Source organism: Sycon ciliatum, chromosome 2 (assembly GCF_964019385.1).
Source record: "Sycon ciliatum chromosome 2, ocSycCili1.1, whole genome shotgun sequence".
In the NCBI taxonomy this organism is placed as follows: domain Eukaryota; kingdom Metazoa; phylum Porifera; class Calcarea; order Leucosolenida; family Sycettidae; genus Sycon; species Sycon ciliatum.
The window spans coordinates 5,740,759-5,765,344 of NC_088644.1; the positions used below are offsets into that span (position 1 = coordinate 5,740,759).

Sequence of the window (24,586 nt, forward strand, 5' to 3'; positions counted from 1 at the left end):
AGCACCTTTGGGAAAGGGCTAGATGCGGTGCTGCATCGTGAATATGCCAGCTATCAGAAGCGACTTGCTGGTCGCCTCGCCCACCAGTGGGACAAGCCCTTTTCAATCATAATGGCTTGGGTGCGAATTCGTACCCAATTTGCAGTGTTCCATGCAGAAGGCGCCTGACTGGCCTGTCGACGCAGGATGGTGCTGGGTAGGCATCGGCCATTGAGAACTGAATTTCGTCTGTTTTACGTGGAATTTCTTGGAGTTTTCCAATGTACTGTACAGCAATATCATGTTATCTCTATTATTTTCACATCTACATCTACATGACTTTATCTTGCCCGCAAAAGAGGCCGCTACCCCGAAAAAATGTCAAAAATAGAAACAAAATTCAAACTACAAAAATAATGGTCATTCCCTGTCATGCATCTTCTTTCCGTCCTTCTAACCCTTTCTCGCATTCCCGTCCATGTAATTTTCCCGGAATGTACATGTATACCAGTAGCATATTTTGTACTTGCCGATGTATATGATTGCTATTGGGCGCACAATCCAACAATACAAACCAACACCACTGGCTGTAAACATTATTCAACAGGCATCCTTGCCTCTGTGATTGCACATGGGCCGATGATAATCCAGTGTTGTTTCCATAATTCTCAGGACAAATAATTGACTGACGCAGATTGACAAAGCTACGGGACTCGCACACCACAATCATGGACAAAAGACTTCCGTCAACAGTTGAACACTGTGTACTGGTGCACGGTAGTTGGAGTACAGCTAGGAACACAGCAGCTGGAAATGTCCGCGTGGCGCAATAACTCGTATACAGTCAGTTACCATGATGGCTACTACTACTACTAGCACTAGTACATCTCATACATCATGGTGCGCAGGTTGGACCAAGAGTCCGAAAATGAAACCGGACCAACAAAGGAAAACCACGAAACAGTGACGTATTTACACATTTTCGCATTTTATAAGCGGAAAGGTTTATGAAAATAGGCATCGGTACCGTCGATCGCAGCCATTCAAACAAGTACCCGGGATCGATCAAAACAGTGGGCGGGTACGCCACGAAATCATCCAAGACTCCATGCAACACCAGTATAAGGCCATGCAATGTATGTCATGACCAAGTCCCTCTCCCAGTGTGGTTCTGTCCAGCTGCGGTCTCTGTAAATGACACCATGCTGGAAGATTTGCTCCATCCGCCGCTCCCTCTACTCACTTGTGCTGGTCCTACACTACTACAGGATGTCACAGGCCGCATGCATGGCACCAGCGGCTCCCCTCCCTGGCCCTCCTCTCCCAGCACTGCCGCAGCTGACATGTAGCTGGTCTACCGCAGACAGCCTTCCTGCGAGCTGCAGGCATGACACTTGACAGTATTGATATTCCTCGGAGTCGGACCGGTTTCTTGAAGACACGTGGCTGGTAACAATGCCAAGGTCTGGGAGCATCTCAAGCAGAACATCTGATCGACTACATACACTGTACGTACAACTATTATACTTGCCGTACCGCCCAACCCCGGGTGTTCTGTGCTGTAGCGACTGCCAAGTCCCAGTGCTGCAGTGGTGACTGTATGTTGATCATGTAGATCTACCCAATGATCGAGTTGAACGCCAAATCTTTGCTTTTGGATACTAGTATAGAGTCAGACTGAAGAATCCTCTACTGCTCCAGCTCAGTGGTTATCACTAACATCAACTGGGGATCAATCGCGAAGTCACCTTACGATCACTGCACTGACGAGAGTTAGATTTCTGCAGCTCCGTGGACCTGAAACCAGTCGCCAGGCTGTGTTTGGCGCTGCGAGTAGAGAGGGTGCGCCCGGACACATACAGTGGGCGAAGCTGCCCTCAAAAATTGTCAGTGGCCGTGGTCTCTAGGTTCAGCCCTAGCCTAGGCCATCATCGTATCCGCAGCCCTCTCCTTCTCTCTGCCTACCATCTGTGCCAGGGAAGGAAGGAAGGAAGGAAGACAGGACGGTTAGCTCTCCCAAGCAGAGCTTGACCACTCGACGACAGCCAGCGGCAGTGGCGAAGGGCAGGCTACGGGACGGCGGAGTATGGCGACCAGCGGTTCGGATAAATCCAAGTGGCGCAGTCGGCTCTCGCTATCTTTACGGCAGAGGTCGCGCGATGCGGAGGCCTTCAGTGAGATGGAGGAGCATGTTCTGGGTGAACAGCACGATGAGTACGCGGCCACTGCATCCACCAAGTTTCTCTCCGGTAAGTTGGAAGAGAGGGGAATTTGTTTTTGACTTGTTCATGTTTGTTTGGGCGTGTTCGTCACAACACTTCTTTTTTGTCACTGATCCGCGGTTCAACACATCAGACTAGGCAGAAGTGTTAGCTGCATGTAGTTGTTCAGTGCATAGTTGGTAGTCCAGGCCCACGGCCAGGGCAATGGCAGCACTGTGCATGTGAATTGGCCGATCGTAGTGCAGACCTATGCTATGGTCAGTGAATGGGTGCAAGTAGCACTGTCTGTTGTCTTGATGATTTTCTTGGTCGAGGCTGAGCATGGATGGCTGCTTCTTGTTTAGAGTTCGAACTACATCTACACTAGCACCATACTGTTGTTATCATGCACATCTACACTAGCACCATACCGTTGTTATCATGCACATCTACACTAGCACCATACCGTTGTTATCATGTACATCTACACTAGCACCATACCGTTGTTATCATGTACATCTACACTAGCACCATACCGTTGTTATCATGTACATCTACACTAGCACCATACCGTTGTTATCATGCACATCTACACTAGCACCATACCGTTGTTATCATGCACATCTACACTAGCACCATACCGTTGTTATCATGTACATCTACACTAGCACCATACCGTTGTTATCATGTACATCTACACTAGCACCATACCGTTGTTATCATGTACATCTACACTACCAGCATACCGTTGTTATCATGTACATCTACACTACCACCATACCGTTGTTATCATGTACATCTACACTAGCACCATACCGTTGTTATCATGCACATGTACACTACCAGCATACCGTTGTTATCATGCACATGTACACTACCACCATACCGTTGTTATCATGCACATCTACACTACCACCATACCGTTGTTATCATGTACATCTACACTAGCACCATACCGTTGTTATCATGTACATCTACACTAGCACCATACCGTTGTTATCATGCACATCTACACTAGCACCATACCGTTGTTATCATGCACATCTACACTAGCACCATACCGTTGTTATCATGCACATCTACACTAGCACCATACCGTTGTTATCATGCACATCTACACTAGCACCATACCGTTGTTATCATGCACATCTACACTAGCACCATACCGTTGTTATCATGCACATCTACACTAGCACCATACCGTTGTTATCATGTACATCTACACTAGCACCATACCGTTGTTATCATGTACATCTACACTACCACCATACCGTTGTTATCATGCACATCTACACTACCACCATACCGTTGTTATCATGTACATCTACACTAGCACCATACCGTTGTTATCATGCACATGTACACTACCACCATACCGTTGTTATCATGCACATCTACACTACCACCATACCGTTGTTATCATGCACATCTACACTAGCACCATACCGTTGTTATCATGTACATCTACACTAGCACCATACCGTTGTTATCATGTACATCTACACTAGCACCATACCGTTGTTATCATGCACATCTACACTAGCACCATACCGTTGTTATCATGCACATCTACACTAGCACCATACCGTTGTTATCATGTACATCTACACTAGCACCATACCGTTGTTATCATGCACATGTACACTACCACCATACTGTTGTTATCATGCACATCTACACTACCACCATACCGTTGTTATCATGCACATCTACACTAGCACCATACCGTTGTTATCATGTACATCTACACTAGCACCATACCGTTGTTATCATGTACATCTACACTAGCACCATACCGTTGTTATCATGCACATCTACACTAGCACCATACCGTTGTTATCATGCACATCTACACTAGCACCATACCGTTGTTATCATGCACATCTACACTAGCACCATACCGTTGTTATCATGCACATCTACACTAGCACCATACCGTTGTTATCATGCACATCTACACTAGCACCATACCGTTGTTATCATGCACATCTACACTACCACCATACCGTTGTTATCATGTACATCTACACTACCACCATACCGTTGTTATCATGCACATGTACACTAGCACCATACCGTTGTTATCATGCACATCTACACTAGCACCATACCGTTGTTATCATGTACATCTACACTAGCACCATACCGTTGTTATCATGCACATCTACACTAGCACCATACCGTTGTTATCATGCACATGTACCAGTAACATGTACATAATGTCATTGTAGATCTACGTGTACCGGAATGTGTATAGTACAGTATGCCCCCATACCTACATGTATCTGTACTGCCCATTGTATGATGGGCATTGATCTCACGACTGGCATGTTGCAAAAGCACCTCCATACATTCCAGTATTGCGTGAACACCGGTTACCATGGTTACTTTGCTAGATTCTTCATACGGCTATGAAGAGCGGGAAGAGAGCGGATACAACACAGGCGCCAGCATGGACGGTGACTTAGCCATGCAGGCAACATCAGCGTCGGGATTCACGCTTCCCAATGTCTTCCGGCGGCCTAAGGTAAGCACAGACACGATCCTGACTGCTTAGCACTATTGACTTACTACTCCCCAGTACTTATCCAGCAGGCTTGCTGGTGTGAGTGCTGGATGAGCTACAGTGCTGCTCAATGAAATCCAATCCAGCGAGTGAATGCCACACCGGGTGCTGTGCAGCCCTCGGCCTGCCACACTGGGTGCTGTGCAGCCCTCGGCCTGCCACACTGGGATGTCACTGGTCACGGAAGGGCGCAAAGTTGATTCATGTCATCGGATTTCGTTGAGCATCTCTGTACAAAACTGTTAGCGACCGTTATGGAGCTAAAGCATTGTAAAAACAAATGCATCTCATTCCACAGAGCTTGCCCAATACCAAACGTGGCGGCACCTACAGCTGCAAGTGTCCGGGTGGCTACATACATGTATGTACTTCACCACTGACGCTCCTCCAACATGTCAACACGAATCTGGCATATTTGTACGGCGACGATAATACATGTCCACGATATACAGTGGAACTCACTTAGTACATACTGTGATAAAATATTACTCTTGCACAGCATGGACATTGTCCGCAGCACACGTATGTCTCTTGATCATTATTGAAGTATGTTGGGAGTACGGCGGATACTACGTACACTTTCCTACTGCCCATAGGGTACATCTGAATAGAGTTCAACTGTAGTTGTAGAGAATTGTCGTACGACATACACCACAACAAACACAACAATTATTGCTAGAGCTGTTAGCCAGTTAGTTGTAGAACGTCAGTACCGTCGGTCAGTGTCGTGCAATGTTATCCCATGAGCTGATTGTTTAGTAGCTGGTGGTGTTAGTGGACACTATAGCATAACTCTTAGTTTCGTGGGCCTTTTTTCTTTACAACAATTATTGTTCTTCTTCCATTTCTAGGCACCTGGTGACAGCTACAAGGCAAAGGATAAGAAGCGTCTGTCCCTGCCTCCGAATCTGCAGCCAGGTGTTAGTGGCGGCGGCGATGGTAGATATCCACTTGATGAGCAGGAGTTTGCTCGGATGATGGACCGCGGTGGTCAGTCGCTACCCGGCAGTGGTGCATCAACGCCGCAGAGACGATCCTACAGTATGTCCGTACCCTCCTCGCCAACCAATAGCATGTCACCAGCCATGGACTTGAATCGACCGATGAGCCGACTGGTTCGACGCAGATCGCTGGTATGGTTGGGACATTACAAATGTATAGAGCAAATGACTGAATCTAATGTCATCAATGGGTTTTAAGCATGAAACACATTCACAGCATTAATTCTGGCAGCTGGGCCATGCACTGCAATGAAGTTTTGCCACCAGTATATGAAATATGGTGCCTTTCTTGGAGCTCAAAAGCAGATAAAAAATATCCCGTCCATCTCCGGAGCCATGGCACAGACTGGCTTAGATTAACCTAGCTTCTACTGAATTCTTCTCTGGTGTATCGGGAACCTTGCAATCGACCAGCCTGCGCCAAGCCCCATTTTTGTTTTGCTATGTGTTCTTGAGCTATCATGCATCTTGAAGCGCTTCTGAAGGATTTTCTTTGTGTCTTTTCTGTTTCCCATCACAGAGCGACATGGGATTTGGGAAGAAGGAGACATACGAGAAGTTGGACAAGCTTGGAGAGGTATATGATGAACATCCCTAATTGTGCCACACAGAGTTGACGCAAACCTTGTGATAGACTATTAATCGAATACATTTACGGGTACTATAAAGTACCTCGAGAGCACCCAGCATTGATTCACAGCCGGGGAAAGGAATTCCATATGACCGGTCAAGGCCGTAGCACCAATATTTCAGGTAATCCGGTCAAATCATGGGGATCGTCCGTGGAAATGTACGTTATTTCAACCAGGAACTTCCTGTTTTTCAGACCAAGATCTGCATGTACCGGCTTGCGAGAATTGGATGGGTCAACCGTTTCAAAAAATGGACCAGGCGGACTGGGTGCTGCGGTCCTGCCGGTACAGCTGAGACCATAGTGTATTAGAACTTGTACAGTCAACTAAAGAGTATACTGAGCTGTAGGTCATGCACATGCATGGTCCCATGTACCAACACAGTATCGTTGTGCAGAGCTCACTTGATACCAGTCAGACGTGAAATGAGTATGAGGAGTGGCAGCACCATATTTGTACTGTGTGTACTAGTATGCCGCATGCACACGCTCACCCGCCCCACCTCCAAAGTACAGCCATAAAGAGACGCAGGTAGCAGGGCACGCCTATTGTACTTTATCAAGTTTATGGTATATCTTTAAAAAATTGAGTACATGGCAACACTGGGCAACATTCAGTCACACCACAATATCACACAGAATGTGTGACTGTGTGTTGACTAGTCTTTTGCCATTTCCCCAATTTCCGTACAATGGAGCTCTGTGTTAAACGGGGTTCCAAATTTTCATTTAAAAACCGTCGGTATAAAATGTCATTTCTGTGCAATCCACTCACCCACTATTGCATGGAATTCTGATGCTTCTGTCCTGCCTCTGGGCACCTTTGCTGCCTTTTGTTCCGCATTGTTCTTGGTTGTAGGGCACCTATGCGTCAGTGTTCCTTGGAAAGAGCAGGTGAGGAAGAGTAATCAGGATGGATAGACACAGTTGGCTTGTACTCTTCGGGTTGTATGTTCATGGGTCTAACCAGACAGCAACTTTATCCAGCAAGGCAGCAATGGGTCCTTGCTGCCATAGGCAATTAGTGATAACAGTTTTCTTGGAATCCCGCTATGTTTTTCCATGTTGGGGTCCCGATAATGGCTCCTCTCACTTTTACTGGAGCAGTATTATTAACTCTTTTGCCATCGGCAATTTTTGAACATCAGATTTTCCAACCGCTGTGCTTTGTTTTCCTGTTGGTTCAAACCCCTGCCAGTCTCCTACTGAGAAGTAATACAGCCCTTTTCCCACATTTTGTCCCTTAGCAGCAGTGCGACAAACCGACCAGCAAAGCATTATGTCTTTCATTGACGTGCTGTCTTGTCCATCGGGTTCGACTTTCCAAAATACCCCGCATCTTTAAAAACAATTTGACTGGTTCCGACGGGATAGCCCGCTAGGAGCCAATTCTCCCTTCCTCTAGGCTACTCTTCTACATTGCGACACTCCCCCCCCTTTTCCATAGCTATTCGCAGTGGCTTTTGCTGCACCAAGAGACAAACGGCATTTCTACTTTAGCAGCATTCAGGAATGCCTTGCTTTAGACCACAGTTTTAGGCCATACTTGCTTCTTTCTTCTTTTCCTTTTCTTTTGACTTCTTCCTCTTTTCCTTGTTAGCCGTGGTTGGCGATAAAAACCCTGCAATATCCACGAAAAGTGGTCATTGGCTACCCCAACCATGTATTGCTTGGAATAACATAAAATAAATAAATTGTGTGTGTATATGTGGGCATTGGTATTTTTGTCTACAGCTTGACTGGTCTACCAGTGGCCCTGAAAGAAATCCGACTGGAGCACGAAGAAGGAGCACCGTGCACGGCCATCAGAGAAAGTAAGCGATCACTTTGAGACCTGTGCTGGGTATCTACCTGCCTAAAACATTGTATTCAGATACTGTAAAATGGAGAAATTTTCACTAGATTCTAAAAAAAATCGTTATTTTCGCGACCACTACACATTTGTGAAATTGAGTCGTTGCCAACTGCTCCGTGTATTGTTGTGAACAATACACAGAATCCAACTGAAGAGATAACACTATGACCGTGGAAGTTTCTCATCGTGAACCAATGCTATTCTTGAACGGATGCCAAGGCAGCATGCAGAAAAGGTTTCTTGGTTTACAGTAAGCTATGTGGCTGATTGATCAGTTTCTTTACCACTGTGTTCTGTGCAACTCTGTGTTGTAGTTTCCCTATTGAAGAACTTGAAGCATTCAAACATCGTCACTCTCCATGACATTGTCTACTCACCTGGCATGCTGATGATCGTCTTTGAGTATGTGGTAAGTCCACGTGGTGGACGCACTCCACGGTTACTGGACATCATAAGATTAGTCTGTTGATGGTGTAGTCCTTGCGTTTGTTTGTTAATACTATGGTGAAGGCACTTGCTTGCACTCAACATGACCTTATGGTGCATGCAGAACCCAGCCTGCAAACATCCCAAACATTCCAGGGCATTAGTTTACTCCTGAAAAAGCATTCTTAGTTCCAGAACTAAAAGCAGCTCACCAGAGGATAATCAGTTGCGGACTGATAGAATTGAACTGGATAGTGCTGTATAAGACACAGCATACTGGTACAATTTGTGTAAGTCACACATGTAAAGTCCACACGAACAGAATAGTGCAGAATTTAGGTGTCATCAACAGATATAACACTATCACGAATACAGACCAAGGTGAGAAAAGGACGCACAGAAATCAGTAGCGCTAATAATCACACAAAAAACAGCACCTGTGTGGTGGTGGTAATGGTGGTGGTCCAAGGTGGTGGTTGTGGTGGTAGTGGTGCACATTTCACACAAAAATGCATGTGAAGTAAAGCTATGTGACAGTCCGAAAACCATACTGGATTTTTCGGGCGTGGCGTTAAAACATCACATCTGAGTTGCCGTCTGCGAAAGTCATGAAGTTGATTGGGACGGCACCTACAGCACAGAAACTGTGTGCCTTTAGAACTTCATAAGGCTGAGATGAACGTAGGCAGGAGAGCCAGATTCCGATGGTTGCACCAGGCTAGCTACAGTGCTGAACTGGAACTGAACTGCCAAGAGACTGACCACCGTTTTAGGAGTGCAATCGGTCAGGGGCAGGTGGAACGTTGCACGTTGCAGTCATAGATCAATCCGCCCAGCATGCAATGTACCATAGTGCAAGAATACTTGTGCCCCAGCACTGAAAAGACAGCAACAAATATGTCACTTTTAGAGCTGGCAATCATCACTATGATGAAGGGTCCAGGCTGCAAGGCTATTGTGCACTCAACATGTGCAATCAAAGGTTCCGCTGTTGAATGCCTCATTAATCACTCCATAACCTGTGCTTTACTGTGGTGTGATTCAATGGCCCAATGTCAACTTTGGCGATGTTGGTGTGGTGCTAAAAGCATACAGTTCACCAGCACCATAAGAGTCGATGTTTACCCTTGTTTAACTTGTTCTTCTGGAAATGACTTGCCACAGTTACTTCAAGCTCAAGCTAGGATAGATTTGCTGCTCACTCGGGAAACTTCATCCTATTTGTACTTGAACAGGGTCATTTTTTTGTTTCATTCTGTGCCTATGTGCTTTTGTGTCTTTGTGTGTGTGTGTGTGTGTGTGTGTGTGTGTGTGTGTGTGTGTGTGTGTGTGTGTGTGTGTGTGTGTGTGTATGTGTGTGTGCATGTATTTGTGTATGTGCGTGAATGTGTGTATGTGCGTGAATGTGTGTGGTATATGAACGTGTGTTTGTGTGGCCTGGATGAGTAGAAGCGAGATCTCAAGCAGTACATGGACATGTGTAATGGACTGCTGCACATGGACAACATCAAGGTCAGCTACATGCACATGACATACAAACTTTGTTGATGTTAGAGATTTAGAGCTGTGTGTGGGGACTTCCGTCGCTGAAGTTAAGCAACCGGAAGTATGTTACTAGGCCACAGACATGTAGGTTTCATGTTGAAATACGGCCAACATCACACGGTATCCATAACGGGGCTGTAGCACCGAGATTTCAGGTGGTCCAGGAACTGGATATTTGACCGGAAAATGCAATACATGTCTTGATGAAAATCCATTTTGCACAAATTGGGTGGGTGAATTTGGCACATTTCCGGGGATATTTCATAGTGCATGTATCGTAGATGATGTACTAGTATTCACTAGTTGTCAGTTGTCACTGCTTTTATGATAATGGATGGTTTTTCCACCCAGCACTGACTGTCACATGCACATGGTGTTGTTGTGGTACCCATGTGCAGATCTTCCTGTTTCAGATTATACGAGGTCTGGCCTACTGCCACAGTCGGGCTGTGCTGCATCGGTAAGACAGGGTGCAGAGCACTGCCGCTGCCTCTTCGGTATCATTCAGTCTGCTTGCACATATACACATGTAGAAAGTAATATATTGATAGAAGAGGTGTACAGTCAATCTCATAAATAACGACTTCGAATATAGCCGCGTGAATAACCCGCGAATAGCGATACAATCTTCAACCACATGAACAACGACACTTTTCTCATGCATGATCGAGGGTCGTTTTTCTCAAGGTCGACTGTTTGTCTTGTCTTGTTGCTTGCCCCATCTAGCTTACAGTGTCCTTCGCACATTCGTGTGAGTAACTCTGAGTGTGGCTTACACATTCCACCATCATACCAGTACACAATGCAGATCTACCACAGCAAAGTGTTCTTCAGATACTCCAATACATTTTGCCCGTACTTGAGTTTGTACACTGAGATTGACTACACTCACCATGCTGTCTGCTGTGTGTATTTGTGCAGGGATTTGAAACCACAGAATCTGCTCATCAGCGAAGTCGGGGAGCTGAAGCTGGCTGACTTTGGTAAGTGCAACTGCAGATGGCATTACCTACTAACGGTGTTAACTCAATCCCATATGCACTCACTGGATCCTGAGAATGTTTCTAGTAGTAATATTATTACACATATGTAGAATATTGTTGCACCATTCCAGGCCATATGACACAGAACTGACAGTCTTGATTTCTGTCAGCCATTCAGGAATTGGAATAGAATAGCTATAAGACACCCTCCCGGGTACCGCTCTACAGCAGTATTTGCCACAAATCCCTGATTACACTGACATCACTGGCAGCACAGACAACATTGGCAACACTAGCAACAGCCCATGACCTGCTCACTCTGGTTTTTACACACTCCCAGTCCGAAACTGCTGCCAAGCGTATTCACTATCCTACAAGTGCATATGAACAAAGGCATGTTCTGAGTTTGGGATTTTCCGAGTAGCAAGCACTGCCTCAGCTAGATTAACCTGATACCAGAGATGTGATTGTGTATACCAAACTGACACACATTTCGTAAAAGGAAGTCGGCAGCGATTCTCGTTTTGACCTCACCCTATCCAACTGATGTTCAGCTGGAGACATGGTGGAGAATTCTTTGATATTTGATACTCGGCACTAACACCGATCATGGTTTCCTGTCCTTCCTTTTTCAATCAGGCCTAGCCCGTGCCAAAACAGTCCCGTCCAAAACCTACTCCAACGAAGTTGTCACCCTCTGGTAAGGGACGAGCAGTACAGGAGGGAAGCTAGTTGATTGCAGCTTCCTTCTCTGCTGCATGCCTGCATGAGTAAAAAGGCTACCGCAGACTCTCCAATCTGTCCTTGTTTGCTAACTGTTTGAAATCAACCCGCAAGATGTAAAAAGATATGCGAGTTTGTCAACAGGAACAGTTCAGTCTCAATTCCTGGTGGTTGCACTTTGGTAGCAATTGCCGCACTTGTGCCTTCTGTGGATATTATTGCTGTATACCCTACCGTGTTCTCACCATCTGTGTGTATGCGCGTATGTGTGCGCGTATGTGTGCACGTGTGTGCTTGTGGGTGCGTGTGTGTGTGTGTGTGCGTGTACCATATTTTACATTCTCAGGTATCGTCCACCCGATGTTCTCCTGGGCAATACCAAGTACACTGGCAGTATTGATATGTGGTGAGTTGTTTACTCCATGCACCAACTGTGCACAGTAGGGTATGCCATCTTCATGATTCATGATTCATGGAAAGAGCTAAGACGCAAAACGAACCATATTGATTTCGTCACTTTTCTTATAATTGCCATTAAAGGATTCTTTGTAGGTGTGATTCGTATCTACAGTCCATTTCAAAACTATAGACGCGTAGGGTTTTTGAAGTATTTCAAATTTGGCTGGAGCTTTTTGAGAATAGTTTTCGGAATATTGCTCAGGTCCGCTCCACAATTACTCTCATATAGCTTCTAAACGATTGGATAACAGACGCCCAATTTGGAAAAATTTATGCACAAAGTGATCACAGATTTTATGTGGTGTAGATGCTGGCATAACGGTTTTTGCCTAGGTACGCGTCTATAGTTTTGAAATGGACTGTAATTCCGTAGCCGAGTACCAGTTTTGAAGTGGTTGAGGGTCGGATTTTGAATGTGAAATGTTTCGCCTGAAGGTGCCCGTACACCTGTTAATTACATTGACCAGCTGATCATGATTAATTTTCTCAAATGTGGTGTGTGTCATGGCATATAAACTCTTCCACGATACATGTGCATGTAGACAGTGAACTAGTCTCTACAGCACCACTGTCACCTGCACAGAGGTAGTCCATTTGGAAGTGAGATCTCCCCCGCGTGGCAAGGTGAACTACCAGTGCACTGTGTCTGCATGCAGTCCAGATGTCTCGATCTCTATCTTTAGCACCCGGTTACTATTGCAATGGCATTTGATAAAATTTGTCAATCCGTGTATCATGTTGTCATTTAATGACACAGTGATACACGGATTGCTCCTTATTTCACCCAACTCTATGGTGTTGTCTGGCCTCTACTGTATCGCAGGGGAGTCGGCTGTATCTTCTTTGAGATGGTGTGTGGCAGGCCAGTGTTCCCCGGGTCAGACGCAGAAAATGAGCTGGCCTTGATATTCAAGGTACAGTGGGCACCAAAGTCACAGTCATAGTCCTTCGCCATGGCACAGTGAATTGTATTCTGTTTGCTCGTGAAAGAGGCTTTTGTCGTAGTCATGACAGTGATAGTGAATCACAAAGATTGATGTTTTGGCCCCTAAACCGTTGGTGTAACTACCTGGCAGGCCGGTGCTGGGTAACCCTGGCAGTATGCTCGCTGTATTAAATTGTTTTTTTTAAAGTGCAGTGTGGACTTTGCGTTGCCTGAAGTCGGATTTCTTGCTTATGTACACCGTGTCTGCATTGTGAGAAGGACCAATTTGCAATACTGTATTTGGACGGCCATGCACAGAACATGTTTGTCTGCAATACATGTACACGTTGGGTGATTGTCATGTCTGTATACACGTTGGGTGATTGTCAGGCAATGGGAACACCGAATGAGAAGACGTGGCCGGGAATCGAGAAGAACGAAAAGTTCGTAGAAGGTAAGACCGCAGGCAGTGATCACACTGGTGATACTCAACTCGGTAAGATGGTGCATGGGTCAGCCTTTTTCCACCATCATCCAGTAGCACATACACTGTATATTGTATATAACTGACAGGTCACATCTCCAGGGTGGACAAAAAAGCCAGCTCTGTACCCCAAAGCTGCAGTCAACCGTTTTGAACAAAAGTCACTTGACTGGCTGCGCTCTACAGCTGTAACAGTGGTAATGTCCAATACTCAGACACACACACACACACACGCACACACACACACATACACGCACATGGACACACACACATGCACGCACACACACACACACACACACACACACACACACACACACACAAGCATCCTATAGTGCATATCCGGTGGCTGCAGACAAAGCATACCGTGGTGGCGGCTGGCATCCAGTGACCACACTGAGCAATTTGAATGCACTGGAGAACCCCATAGACAGAAGTGGACTGGAGAAGCAGCAATGTACTTCAGTAATAACAACCCTCTGCATCACTATCACTGTATAACACTATTACAGTCAGACATCGCTTAACCGCCACAAAAAAACCGGATAGGCGAGGAAACCAGATAATCGAACACACATACTGTATATATACGTGGCATATGCTGTAAATCGTTAACCAACGATTTTCTTCCTTATGGCGAGGGGACCGGATAAGCGAGGTCTGACTGTATTATTCAACAACTCACTAAGAGCAGCTAGGCAAGGAGCAACTATCACCGGCATTTCTCCATCACACACGCACATGCAGCAGCCACTGCGTCCGTATAAGGAAACACGTATCGTGTTGTATCTTTCTGCAGGCAACTTCGCGCTGTATATTCCTCACCCTATTCAAGTGCTGGCACCAAGGTAGGGATGACAATAGTCTCTGGGTTTCTGTTTAATATCTCAAGCTTACATCTCAAGCAAGTTTTCGGACACGAAACTCCGAGTAACGGCAAGGAAGGACCTGGTTGCGCTGTTGCTATTTGTGAATTGTATCTAAAGCTTGTATGTTTCCACGTTCATGTCAAAAGGTGACGTCCACAGAAATCAGTCACTGGTAGAATGCTTCAAGGTGTTACTAACACAATAGGCTGTGGTCATAGAACAAAGCTGAGAAGTTACCGCTTTCCAGCCACCTTATTCCTGAACCTAAAGTCTACTTGATGCTGGGTTTGATGTGTTGCTGTAGGCTTTCCATCAATGGTGCCGACCTACTCAAGAAGTTGCTTGATGTAAGTGATTGATCATAGCTATCATTGAGTGGAATGCTCAGCTGCTCAATAATCTCTCACGTGTGCATGTTGTAGTCTATGACTTGGAACAGGGCGAGGCATTGGTACTTCAAGTAGGAAACGATACACTGCTTGTGTTGCTTCTGTTGTGCATGCCACTGATTTTCCATGTACCTCTCTGTCTCTCTGTCTCTTGACGGCTCTGCACACTCCAGTACTCACCGGACACGAGACTGACCGCTCTCCAGGCAATGAAGCATCCATACTTCTTTGCCCTGGGCGAGGAGGTGCAGCGAATCCCCCACAGTACGTGCCTTTTGTGTCCTTTTCGAATTATTTTCAACCAAAAGAAGAAATTCTGTTACATGATTCTTGGATGACGACTACACCATAGCTTAGTGGTAGAGCATCGGCGAGGGTCTCTGGTTCGAGTCCTGGTGGTGACAGTCAATATTTCTTCAGACTTCTCCCATTTGCACCTTATCCTCAAACAAATGAACATATCGTTCGGTGTTATAATTTGCAATGATGCTGAAGTAAGAAAGGGTTTGCTCCCCAGTAGCAGGTTTTTGTTTTCAACAGGATTATAGTATATTTTTATTGCCTGTGGGGGCGGGGGGTCAATACTATGCGCTGCAAGCGGTGGTGGTGACATACTAAGATCACTATACTAAGGGATAAGTTCATAACAACGAATAGGTACTCTTCAAGCTTACGGTACACTCTGTATTGTGATCCTGCTCTTGGACCAATCCACTCTACAAGACATGTGCTAAAGGTGCCTGCCATTGAGCATACACCCATGCATTTTTTAGGCCAACGCAAAATTTATAATTGTCACTTGGACATTGGCCACCTGCAGTATACATCACTACAATTTTCGTCTTTGCCTGCGACCTGTAATAATCGTAAAAAAAAATAAAAAAAATAAAGCTCTGCTCTAACACCATGTTATATCAAGCTTTCTCCTGTCTTCCTCTCTTGTTCAGTGACAAGCATCTTCTCCATTCAGGGAGTCGAGCTGAGACCGGACCCAGGTTACGTTCCGCCCGATGCGGAAGAAGAAGAAGAAGAAAAAGAAGACTCTGATGTTGATGATCTGGAGGATTATTACAATGGTGAGAAAGCCATTCACCTGCAGCGAGGAATTAAAACACCCCTTCAAAAACCCGTGGAAACTTCAGTTGAAATCAGTGTCTGCTTAAAAAAAGAAGGTTTATTATACAAAAGAAAAAGGACCAAGGAACTACAAGTTACGCTATAATGTCCACTAACACCACCAGTTACTAAACAATCAGCTCATCCGAGTCCAATGTTTATAATATTTATGTATCAAACTTGGAGACTATTAAGCTCCGCCGCACACAGCAATGACAGAAGAATAACACGCTGCAACTCCAAGTTTCCAGTTTTCATAATCCCACACAGGTACAACGGACTTGTATACACTGTACGGCATACAGCACTAGATGAGTAGATACAACACTCCAATGATGGACAGTCTTTGTACAGGACTGGTAGATGTAGAGATTGGTAGGATCTACAAAGTGCTTCTGACAGATGGAGGACAAATTTATAGTACCGGAGCTTAGCAATCCCACATACATTTATCACATGTGTTCGGACTTGAGAAATTCATTCTCCATTACTACCAGGTCCCGCCTCACTTCTTTGTGTTGTGTTGGTGGGTCCACAGTAAAAGGACACAACAGTACTGTCCGCAGCTTGAGCATTATCATACATAATGCCGGCATTTTTCTGCCATGGATCCCTGAACTTGTCAAACCAAAGAACTTACACTTTCTCTACCTTTGTATGTTTTCTGGCTTCTATGCACCGCTGCAACTGCCGGACAGAGATGGATCGTGGTGTCTAAACTGCGTCAAGTGAAGTCAAACCGAAGTGTGACAAGTCCGTCCACGCATAGACACTGTCCTCATGGATATAAAGTGGAATACAACGCTGAACGCTGGAAACTGGACACCTTGACTTTTCCCTGTGTCCCAATTGAAACAACTTGACCATCTACGTGGAAACAAGGTGGTATGATGGCCTGATGAACCTGAAGAATTCATGATGCCGATATTGTATGCATACACAGATGCACCTGCAGCCAGATGATTTTGAATCGTATTTCTTCGGTGCCTTTTTACTTGCGATTTGTGCCGAATTACTGACTCGCTTGAGTTGAGGCTGCCGTCCCCGACTTGAAACTGCCTACCTGCACACGTGTATTTCCACTTGTGTATATCTATTCACCTTGCGGTTTTGCCGCATTGTCGCACACGCTGCTTTGCTGCACAATGACTCTTGAACTTCCAGTCACTATATTTAAACATAACTAAAGTTAAAGTACACCAAGATGTTGTACACAATGATGACTGATGGCAGTCAGGTTGAGACTGGACACCGAAGAGCACGAGTTTCTCTCGTCGCTACTAGCGTTCGTAAAAATTCCCATGTTTCTTCCGGGACTACTGCTTATCCAGGGAAAGCACATCTGCTTATCCAGGGAAAGCACAACTGCTTATCCAGGGAAGGCACATCTGCTTATCACATTTCCCCCATGGGAATGAGGCTGCACGGAGTCTCCCAGTGGAACGCATACACACGGTGTGATGAGGCTGCACGGAGTCTCCCAGTGGAACGCATACACACGGTGTGATGAGGCTGCACGGAGTCTCCCAGTGGAACGCATACACACGGTGTGATGAGGCTGCACGGAGTCTCCCAGTGGAACGTATACACACGGTGTGATGAGGCTGCACGGAGTCTCCCAGTGGAACGCATACACACGGTGTGATGAGGCTGCACGGAGTCTCCCAGTGGAACGTATACACACGGTGTGATGAGGCTGCACGGAGTCTCCCAGTGGAACGCATACACACGGTGTGATGAGGCTGCACGGAGTCTCCCAGTGGAACGCATACACACGGTGTGATGAGGCTGCATGGAGTCTCCCAGTGGAACGCATACACACAGTGTGCCTATTCAGTAGCAACAGTAGTACAATGCGCACACAGCACACAGCAATGAATGCAAGGACTTGGTTGTGTCATTGCTGTGCGAGTATTGTACTGCTGGCTCTGTTCACTGGACAGAGAGCACTATACGCAGCCTGAGGATCTTAGACAACCGTATAGTAGTAGTAGCAGTAGCAGTAGCAGTAGCAGTAGCAGTAGCAGTAGCAGTAGTAGTAGCAGTAGCAGTAGCAGTAGCAGTAGCAGTAGTAGTAGTAGTAGTAGTAGTAGTAGTAGTAGTAGTAACTAGAATAGTACACTAACTAAGTAGGCATAGCAAGAACAATTCATGAGAATAAAAGGAGTAACAACATACTACTTGAAGGGAGAAACGATCATTAAAAATTCAGACGGTACCATAAAAAAAGTGATAGCGGTATTTTTTGTGGAGATGAAATAAAGCGGAAGTATTGCTGAGTGTGTTGAGAACTAGACCAATCCCGAAACACAATTCAATACTATAGGTTTTTTGAAGTTACAAACATATCCAGAAAAGAGACCCATGGTGCCGGCCATGGTGGTGATGACGTGTGTGTGTGTGTGTGTGCGTGCGTGTGTGTGTGCGTGCGTGTGTGTGTGTGTGTGTGTGTGCGCATGCGTGCGTGCGTGCATGTGTGGGCACTGTACCTGCTAAAAATGCGAACGTGATGATGAATACAAGACACGTGGAGATAGGGTTAGGCCAGGAGGAGTGTTTCCTAAAGAACTCACCAATTATACTAAAATAGAAGTACAAACACACGGAGTAAAGACCAAATATAGTATAAAACTTTAAATATGCACACATCCCTCACACACTAGGTGGTGCACTGACCACCTCTTACAAAAAAACATACACTGCACCGACGGAAAAGAGTAGTTGAGTTACTTCCGCTGTGTTAATCGTTCAAGGTTCTGTTTGAAGTGCTGATAGTCACCGTACGATAACGTGACCTTATCGGAACGATAGCGCGTCAGGCGAATCGTGCGCAAGTACTGCTCCGTCACCCGGTCGGTGTAACCGCCCTTCTTCAGCAGGCTGCCCAGCGTCTCCATCTTGTCCCAGCCTACATGAAGACAACAAGAGAACCGCTCTCAAACTTCGTCTCCTTAACGAAAGACATCTTCAACTTGTCCTGCCGCAGTGGTTGCATTCAATCAATAGCTACTTTGTCACTCGTTCTTTCCCATTCGTTCCTTTCTCAGCTAATCAGGCTACCTTGGAGGATGGTGGGTGTAGGGTTTTTCATGTAATGAAGTGGCTGCAGTGGAACTTGCGCACATTTTAAAAGAAATACCCCTGGAAAGGACATGAACAACGATGATGCAGCTGCTGCGTCCACAGCACACTCTCTCGCACATGCAGGCTGTGCCCTGGATCTCACAAATGAAATAAGACGAGAGGACCGTTGGTTAAGCACACTTGTGCCTTGTGATATCATCACACCAACGAAGCTGGCAACAGCAACAAGGGAAACGAAAGCTGCCATGGCCTGTCGTCACAGTTTGCAGTCAACCTCCCTATTAAATGTTGTTAAAAAAATGTTGTTAAAACTAACAAAAAATTTGAAGACGGTGTGTGTGTAAGGTTTTCCATTTAAAATTGGAAACGTGAACACAAATACTGTACCGTATTATCTCTAATATAAGCACAGTCTCCAATAATAGCACGTCTCCAATAATAGAACACCTTGGGGCGGCATTCAAAAAATAAAGTGCTCAGTCTCCATTATAAGCACACTGTGTAAATTCATTATCTGTACCGGCGAAAAAAACCCTGAAATGTGTGTGTCATACATGAATTTGGCATGGCAACATGCCTCTGAAATGAGGTTGAAATAATAATGGAACAGTCTCCAATAAAGGAACGTCTCCATTAATAGCACGGGGCGGAGGTACATTGAAAAAATAAAGGACCGTGCTTATATTAGAGATAATACGGTAAGTATGTTATAGGCATATACATATACAAACATTGAGAAGCCTGTCACGCATGAACTTTACCTTGCTCCGATGCGACTTCGGGAAGGTATGTTGCTGTCTTAGTACGTCCTCGGAACTCAAACTCAATCCTTATGCCATGAATGCCAATCTGCAGTGCACATCACCACCAGCAAACACATGCGTAAGAAAGTCATTTGTACTGATACAGAAGACAACCACCCCTCCCACCAAACACACGTGCATGCACGCACACACGCACACACGCGCGCGCGCACACACACACGCACACACATACATACATACACATATGCACACACGCATGCACACACACGCATGCGCACGCACACACACACACACACACACACACACACACACACACATCCAGTGTGATATGCGAAGACGGCTGATCGGAGCACACAGCCATAAACGCCCCACGGGAGATTAGCTTTATCTGCCATTGTTTGTCTGGCCCAATGTGTCTAGTCCAACACAGGAGCAGCCAGTCAGTCTACTGTACCATGTCCCTCCACAAACACCATGTCACAGCAAACATTTTACTCCTGGCTGCGTCATAACCAGGATGAACACTTCCATAGAAACACCGCCTCAGATGAGCAGTCCCTAAGGGTCGCCGCGACTCTTATCGCCACAGGACACATTGAGCTATTCAGCAACGCGACACTCCCGCTGTTAAATTTGTCCAAATGTCAGGAGATAATCTGAACAAAAGCACGGCCATCAGAATACGATACACAGATACGTGTGCGGATACCAATGACAGCCAACATCACGCAAACGTCTCGGTTTCTGCCCGCAGAATTCCAACCGTACCTCCCAGTCAAGATAACTCCGTGCCTGCTCGAAATTGGTCAGCAGCGATATGCCGCAATCGAGCAGCGAGATCTCTTCCCACTTGATCGGGTTGAAGCGACTGTCCTTCAGTGCACTGCAGAGGATGAGGGCAGTGTAAAACAACGTGCACAGTTACTGAGTACCGCGCCAACTGGCTAAGGATTAATGAGCTCAAAAGAACTGAAAATATCCTCCAACATGTGACGCTGAGCATACATGGAGAACATCAAGTTCCAATTGGATTTTTAAAAAAACCTAGAGACGCACTACTAGTAACTTGTCAGCCGTTTGGAATCTAAGCAAATAAGTACTCCTACCTCTATTACAACTGGAGAAATAAGTACTCTTACTTCTATTACGATAGGAGCAGCTCGAACAACATGTTCGATACACAAAAGTGCAGTGCAATATACACAAACACAGGAGGTGATAGGGCTGAAGAGCTGAACAACTTTCTCCTCCTGTGCTCGTCTATAGTACGCTTTTATGACCATGATTGCATTAGGCGGCAAAGAAGTTGCTCAGAAGCATAGCGGATGATGCCATCAAGCAACTGACCTAGTGAGAGTGTACTGGCGCAGACCTTCACGCAGTGGAGTGTCTGAAAACGTGCCGATACAACCTCTCAGCTGCTTGTTTGCTGAGAACTTGAACGTGACGAATAGAGGACTGCAACAGAAGCAACACGATACACAGAACCTTAGCAGTCGGTCATACGGTCACATTCCAGCTTAGATTTGGCATGAATTCAATGGTGCACCGACCCTCCTCCTCACTACACTGGGGTGCACCAGACAGGCATATATTATAATTGTATGCAGGTCCTTGCTACAGTGCTGCTTCATGAAATCCAACCTCACGAGACAGCCAGTGCTGGGTGCCGTGCAGCACTAGGCTTTCGAACACTGGGCTGTGCACCGGAGCATGTGCAGGTGCCAATTTACCGATATTCAAGGTTGGATTTTCATTGAGCACGAATGTACATCACATCACTCGGATAAGATGGCTACTCACGAGGTGGAAGGAATGGTTGATACTGGGATTTATGTGGAGTTTTGAAAGCCGATTGTCAATGCCAGTACACTGTACTGGCCAGCTCAGTGTGTATGAGCAGGCTGTACTGGCCAGTTCGGTGGCCGCGGAATCTGTATCTATGGTGCATAGCTCGTGACAATGCGAGCATTTTGACATACATAATTCTTGGTGGGTTCATGTTTGGACAATTTTTCCCTGGAATTTTGGGGTTCGAAGTATCAGTATTCCACTTTATTGATATTATGGTTTGGAGCATGGCACAGAGGATATTATCAATTCAGATTGCGGAGGCAAGGCGTTGATTGCTCAGTTAGAGGGGCGTTTGAATGAGCTTGTTGCAACGCTGGTAACAGCAAACTCAAGTGCAGAGCAAGAACAGCTACCCAAGCCAAGAATAAACAACGCTTCACTCCACCAACAGCGGTATCACATCACCCGAACGTGGACTGAGAGAAGAGGACGTTGAAAAGTCTCAGTTTTTCATATGAAATACTCATAATGTACAAACTTGACCTTACTAGGCTGCGTCTGTGAAGTCAGGCTTGACGATTCTGTGCCTTGGATTGTGATGGTTCACAAGGACGTCAAAGCAATAAACGCACATTGACTCCGTCGCAACCTGCTGGCTAGATGCTGCGGCATCCATAGCTGTACAATTATTTGACAAATCCAAACGTTTCTTCCAAACAAGAGTGAGTGCACTGTAGATATGCCTGGCAGTGTGTCCAAACCAAGGAAGTAGAGCTGCGCTGCACTGTTCGTAAGTAGTGCACAAAGGTACCAAAGTTCAACGACGGACAACTTCTCCTTGCCTGGCTTGAGTCGTTCAGACAGTACAACAGCCCACAGCAGCACGAAGCAGGTAGACAAATCAAACAATTAAATTTATTTGATTTGATCCAGCAAAACCTTTTTGAGTCAACCTGGCCTGGCCTGGCTGGGAGCACCCACAAGGGCCACATGTACATCGTGCAGTACTTCCTGGATCATATCAACGTCATGATTGGGTGTGTAGGGGAATCCCCTACGGGTTCGGCAGGGTGGGTGCTTTACCGTACTGGCTCTAGCTCTAGCTGGCCCTGGGGCCCGGGGGGGGGGGGGGGGCACTTTTTTTCAAAGTCCATCATGTCATGTCACAGATTGCCTGATGGCACTATTCAAGAGAGGGGCCAGAGGGCACTATAATTTTTTCAATGCTGGTACACAGGGAGTCGTCAAATTGACGACTCCCTGCTGGTACATTTACGTTTTCCACTGCGGCATAAAAACAAAGAACGAAATAGTGGTCGCGACTTCGGCGATGATTTTTATGTAAACTATCACGACTCAACAGACACCGCAAGAAGAAGCCTTGAACTGCGATTTTGAGTACTGAAATCATCGGTGATGGTCAAGAACATCAGCAAAAGAACACCAAACGTGCACATGTGCTTGGTTTACAACGCCGGGGGGGGGGGGGGGGGGGGAGGGCATTATTCAAGAGAGGGTTTTATTTTTTCACCGGCTCTTGGAGACTGGGACACTATTGAAGAGAGGGCTCTAATCGCACGAGTACGATATGCCTGGTCGACACTAGCTAGTACTAGCCTACTACTAGGCCGAATTTTGCCCGATACTCCGTCACTGACATGAAATCCGCCGACTGGGTTGGCCCTATCATGTGACACACCCACACAAATTTGTCGGAAACGTGTGCGACAAGCCGACAACACCGTCCACACCAGGCACATTGTACTGCTGAGGCAACGAACTAAAATAAATCAAAACCAAAAACACCAGACAAGCAACACAGTCATCATGACTAGGCCTCGACCAAATATGCTAAAAAAGAGAGCATATATATAATTATGCTCGTCGCATATCAGGGAAAACGTCCATAATGTGCCAAAGGCTTAGCAAGATATGCAAAAAGATATGCCAAAATATGCTCGACATAAGCAGAAAGTGTAGATCATTTCAGTAAAATTACAACCTTGGAATATTCATTGGCTTCACGGCTATCATGCTTATGGTGCAAATTAAAAACACATGCGGAATAGTATGGCTGGGATGTGTCCCCAGCAACCGTAGCGATAGTGTTGATCCATGGGGAAATGTAGCAAACGCCTCAACCATTCCAAATTCATCCATAAAAGGCATTTCTGAACGCATTTTGTCCATATATAATATGAATGTTTTGTCCTCATTTTCTTCAGAATATTTGAATTATATGCTGCCTTCATTCCAATATTCCCTTTGTCGCTCAATATGCCATAATATCAACTGGCCCACAAAATATGCGGAAATACGCGCAAGCATATTTGGTCGAGGCCTAATCATGACTGACTAGTACAGTGCTGGCAACTGAAATCCGACCCCTGAGCGGTGCGCTCGCATCGCAAAGACCCAACACGGGATGGTAAAACTACGAAACAGAGGCCGCTAGAAAGTGAACGCACCGCTAGGGGGTCGGTCGGTCGGATTTCAGTTGCCAGCACTGTATTACCTTCGCTGGAGGCAGGGATAAGTACAGTTGGATCCCGGGACGGGTACCGTAATGCCGTTTATCCCTTTTCCGCACCTTGTCCTCACCCACTTACTGCGGTGTGATGAGCCCATATGTGAAGTCATTATTTTCAAGACCAACCGTTGGTAGCCCTTGGCGGATAATGAGGCAGAAAAATTGGCAGAATTTGGTACCTTTGGTATGGTTTATGCATGTTTGGTGTGTGGATAAAGAAATGGAGCAGAATTCAAGGAAGTGCCTGTCATAAGGTTGGTATGGT

General features: G+C 45.8%; 2 protein-coding genes across 2 annotated transcripts; one reads left to right on the top strand and one right to left on the bottom strand.

Annotated features, from left to right (window-relative positions):
* Positions 1-1,617: 1,617 nt before the first annotated feature.
* LOC135808393 (cyclin-dependent kinase 18-like) lies at positions 1,618-17,346 on the top strand. Its single transcript, XM_065321576.1, has 19 exons — positions 1,618-2,228; positions 4,577-4,707; positions 5,598-5,879; positions 6,268-6,324; positions 7,238-7,272; positions 8,113-8,192; positions 8,548-8,642; positions 10,109-10,171; positions 10,603-10,664; positions 11,126-11,187; positions 11,827-11,887; positions 12,257-12,316; positions 13,193-13,283; positions 13,685-13,748; positions 14,575-14,623; positions 14,949-14,991; positions 15,207-15,297; positions 15,981-16,109; positions 16,848-17,346. Exons 1-19 carry the CDS (start codon positions 2,066-2,068, stop codon positions 16,865-16,867), a joined length of 1,638 nt encoding a protein of 545 aa, XP_065177648.1. The 5' UTR covers positions 1,618-2,065; the 3' UTR covers positions 16,868-17,346.
* Positions 17,347-18,037: 691 nt separating this feature from the next.
* Positions 18,038-22,709, bottom strand: LOC135808394 (AMMECR1-like protein). The gene is made up of 5 exons (XM_065321577.1): positions 22,340-22,709; positions 21,345-21,455; positions 20,766-20,880; positions 19,995-20,082; positions 18,038-19,057 (listed from the first exon to the last, which is right to left on the bottom strand). The coding sequence occupies exons 1-5, from the start codon at positions 22,465-22,467 to the stop codon at positions 18,876-18,878; spliced, it is 624 nt and encodes a 207-aa protein (XP_065177649.1). The 5' UTR covers positions 22,468-22,709; the 3' UTR covers positions 18,038-18,875.
* Between the last annotated feature and the right edge of the window lie 1,877 nt (positions 22,710-24,586).

Excerpts from the sequence above, each read along its gene's own strand:
- LOC135808393 (XM_065321576.1), top strand. The coding sequence starts at position 2,066 with ATGGCGACCAGCGGTTCGGATAAATCCAAGTGGCGCAGTCGGCTCTCG. Across the intron at positions 6,325-7,237 it reads AGTTGGACAAGCTTGGAGAG|GGCACCTATGCGTCAGTGTT; the intron begins GTATATGATGAA and ends TCTTGGTTGTAG. Across the intron at positions 10,172-10,602 it reads TGCACATGGACAACATCAAG|ATCTTCCTGTTTCAGATTAT; the intron begins GTCAGCTACATG and ends ACCCATGTGCAG.
- LOC135808394 (XM_065321577.1), bottom strand. The coding sequence starts at position 22,467 with ATGGATGCCGCAGCATCTAGCCAGCAGGTTGCGACGGAGTCAATGTGC. Across the intron at positions 20,881-21,344 it reads CGCCAGTACACTCTCACTAG|TGCACTGAAGGACAGTCGCT; the intron begins GTCAGTTGCTTG and ends CATCCTCTGCAG. Across the intron at positions 19,058-19,994 it reads CGAAGTCGCATCGGAGCAAG|GCTGGGACAAGATGGAGACG; the intron begins GTAAAGTTCATG and ends GTCTTCATGTAG.